The sequence below is a fragment of the Priapulus caudatus genome, unplaced genomic scaffold (assembly GCF_000485595.1).
Source record: "Priapulus caudatus unplaced genomic scaffold, Priapulus_caudatus-5.0.1 Scaffold2747, whole genome shotgun sequence".
In the NCBI taxonomy this organism is placed as follows: Eukaryota; Metazoa; Priapulida; class Priapulimorpha; order Priapulimorphida; family Priapulidae; genus Priapulus; species Priapulus caudatus.
The window spans coordinates 7,453-10,838 of record NW_014579808.1 but is presented as its reverse complement, the minus strand read 5'-3'; the positions used below and the strand labels follow the sequence as shown (position 1 = coordinate 10,838).

Below are 3,386 nucleotides of genomic sequence, written 5' to 3'. Positions count from 1 at the left end.
TCTATATATTAATCGTGTCGTTGCCACTATGTAATGTATTTAATGTTTAATGTGGTGTTCACGCAATACATTATTTATATCTTTAATGTGTGTTCACCTGGTACAATGTTATTTATAATGTATAATGTGTGTTCACATTGTACATGTATTCTATGTATAGTAAGGAGTAGTCCGTCGGACTCCTTGTTCAAAAGTTAATTTCTACCCCTGGCGCATCAAGCATTGGACATGTCTTGCATCTTCATCAAGAACTTATTTTGGTAAGAGCAAACAATAAACAACAGGCACCCAGCGAGCAGCCAGGGGTTGCCGCGGCGACGGACTCGCACCTCGAAAGCATCGGCGTGTTTCATGATGTCGTCTGCTCGCATGCGATTCAAGATGAACTCCGCTTCGTTAGCAACGCGGATGATGTGGTCCTTCATGGCGTGTGAGAGCAGCCTGCAAAACACAAGAACAGTCTGTAAAACACAAGAGCAGTCTGTAAAACAAGAACAGTCTGTAAAACACAAGAGCAGTCTGTAAAACACAAGAACAGTCTGTAAAATACAAGAGCGGTCTGCATAACACGAGAACAGTGTGTTAGCAGCACATACTCCGCACCCCATACCGCTCCAAACAGCCAAAGCCACGTCGCCCCACTCATTGCCCCAATGGGTGCGGAGGGGGAGGGGGGTAATCACTGAGGAGACCGAACAGCATGTAACGAGGGAGCGAGCACGGAGAGGAAAGGGCGTCGCGAGGAACACAGAGGTGGGAAGGAGAGCTGGAGAAAAGGGACGGTGCGGTGGGGGGAGAGAGGAGGAAGAGCAGAGCCCTCCTCCCCCACTGCTCGTCTCTCTCTCTCTCTCCTTCTCTTCCTCTTCTCGCATCATCGTCTCGTCCTCCCATCTCTCTCTCTCTCTCTTCTCCTCGCTCTCTTGCTCTTTCTCTGCTCTCATCCTCTCTCGCTATACTCATCTACTCTCTCTACTCTCTCTCTTTCTGCTCCCATCTCTCTCTCTCTACTCTCCTGTCTCTCTCTGTCTCTTCTCATCAAATGTCTCTGTCCTCTCTCTTTGCTCCTCTCATCTTCTCTTCTTTCCATCTCTCTCCTCTCTCTCTCTTCTCTCGTCCCTCATCTCTCTCTCTCTCTCTCTCTCACTCTCTCTATCTCTCTCTCTTCTGCACGCTCATCGTCTCTCGTGCTCTACCTCTCTCTCTCGTCTCTCTCTCTGCTCGCATCTCTCTCCACCTTCCCCTCGGTGGATTGAGATGCATATGAACGGCCAGGACGCGCAAGTGTTTCTGCAGTGAGTTCTGCACTCCTGGCTGGCACACACCGCTCACACCCTCCTCCCTCCCCCTCCCAACACGCTCAGGCCGCCCCATCTCTCTATCTCATCTTTCTCATCTCTCCTTCTCTCTCTCGATCCATTTCTCTCACACCTTTCAGCATCTGTTTAATTGAGTTCTATGAAGGCCCAGGCCCGCGTGTTTTGCTTCGGCAGTGAGTCTCTGCCACTCCTGGCTGCATCAGCCACCCCACCCTCCTCCCTCTCACCAACACGCTCCCCCCCATACTCTCTCTCTCTCTCTCAGTCCTCATCATCTCTCTCGCATACAGGCATCTCTCCAGTCCCTCATCTCATCTCGTCTTCCTTACTCCTCTTCGTCTCCTGCTCAATCATCTCTCCTCTCTCTTCTCATCGTCCGCCTCTTCTCTCCTCTCTCCTTCATCTCATCTTCTCTTCTCTTCCTCTCCTCGGTCGTCAGTCATCTCTCAATCACTCGTCGTCTCCTCTTCTCTTCATCTCTCTCCCGCTCCCCCCCCGTCCCCCCCCCCCCATCCCCCCCGCTCGTTCTCATCTCCTCTCACATCATCTCTCTCGTCTCAAGCTTCCTCTGCTGGTTTCTCCATGGCTTCCTCTGTGGCTTTCTCCTTAGCTTCCTCTGCTGGTTTCTCCATGGCTTCCTCTGTGGCTTTCTCCTTAGATTCCTCTGCTGGTTTCTCCATGGCTTCCTCTGTGGCTTTCTCCTTAGATTCCTCTGCTGGTTTCTCCATGGCTTCCTGCGTGGCTTTCTCTATGGATTCCTCTGTGGATTCCCCAACTGGCTTCTCCGTGGCACTCTCCGTGCTTTCCTCTCCACCTTTCTCTGTGGATTCTTCTGCAGCTTCCTCTGTTGATGCCTCTGAAGCTTCCTCTGTGCTTTCCTCTAAAGCTTCCTCTATAGATTCTTCTGCAGCTTTCTCTATAGATTTTTCCTCTGCCTTCTCTGTGTCTGCCATGTCTTCTTCTGTCGTGTCTGTAAGTTTCTCTTCCCTCTCTTCTGTTGTTGTACTTGCGATATTCTCTTCCTTCTCTTCTACTGGTTTCTCCGACATTTCCTCTGCCTTCTCTGCTGATGGTGTCTCTTCTTTCTCCTCAGCTATTGTTTCTGATACTTCCTCTTCCTTCTCCCCAGTTGGCATTTCTGAGGATTTCTCTGCCACTTCCTTTTCTATCGAGACTTCCTCTCCATTCTCTTGGGCCTGTGTCTCCAACACCTTCTCCTCTTCTACCTCCTCCGAAACCACATCCTCCTTCTCTGACCTTTCCTCCGTCTTCCCTGCATCTGCAGCCTCCGAAACCTCCTCCCTACTCGCCTCCCCCAACGCCGCTTCTCCCGCCACTTCCACTGCGCCGCCAGGTGGCGCCTCGTTCTCCCGCTCGACGTCGTCCGTCTCCGCCGCGGCCGCCTCCCTCGGTGGTGCCTCCTGCTGGTGCGCGGTGGCGGCGGAGGAGGAGGAGGCAAGCCAGGGGGCGGTCTCCGTCGGTTCAAGGATGTCACGGTATTTGGAGACCATCAGTACGGACACGAAGTAGACGACTGCTAGAGCGAGGAACTGAGCCGGTTTCGTCTCCTCCTGCAGAGAGAGGGAGAGAGGAGAGAGAAGGGTAAACAATACATTATTTACTTTATTTAATTAATTTTGATTAATTAAAATTAATGATTCATAATAATAAATAATCAATAATTAAAAATGTGTGATTAAAAATTACTCGAAATTTTTATTTTGAGAAAGAAGAGAGAAGGGTAAACAGAATAAAGGTTAATACATCTCTTTATAATTAATGTTTTTGTTAATTAATGTTAAAAAGGTTATTTTAAAACCCTAACCCTAACCCTATCCCATTCTACCCCATTCTATCCAAGGATAAAATATCCTTAATCCCTCTATCCCATCTTAAAACACATGTAACGTGTGTCATCTGCGTGTATGACATCATCAGCGTGCATGTATGACATCATCAGCATGCGTGTACGACATCATCAGCGTGCGTGTATGACATCATCAGCGTGCGCGTATGACATCATCAGCGTGCGCGCTCACTCACCACGTTGCGGTAGACTACAGCGCGCAG

At 49.7% G+C, this 3,386-nt stretch overlaps 1 protein-coding gene across 1 annotated transcript in view; it reads right to left on the bottom strand.

Annotated features, from left to right (window-relative positions):
• LOC106819018 (lipopolysaccharide-responsive and beige-like anchor protein) overlaps window positions 1–3,386 on the bottom strand; it is a gene marked incomplete at both ends in the record, with an annotated part of 18,614 nt that overhangs the window by 14,033 nt on the left and 1,195 nt on the right. Inside the window, 4 exon segments of the mRNA XM_014823677.1 lie at window positions 330–461; window positions 1,880–2,251; window positions 2,375–2,887; window positions 3,360–3,385. Coding sequence (XP_014679163.1) covers window positions 330–461; window positions 1,880–2,251; window positions 2,375–2,887; window positions 3,360–3,385 — 1,043 coding nt within the window.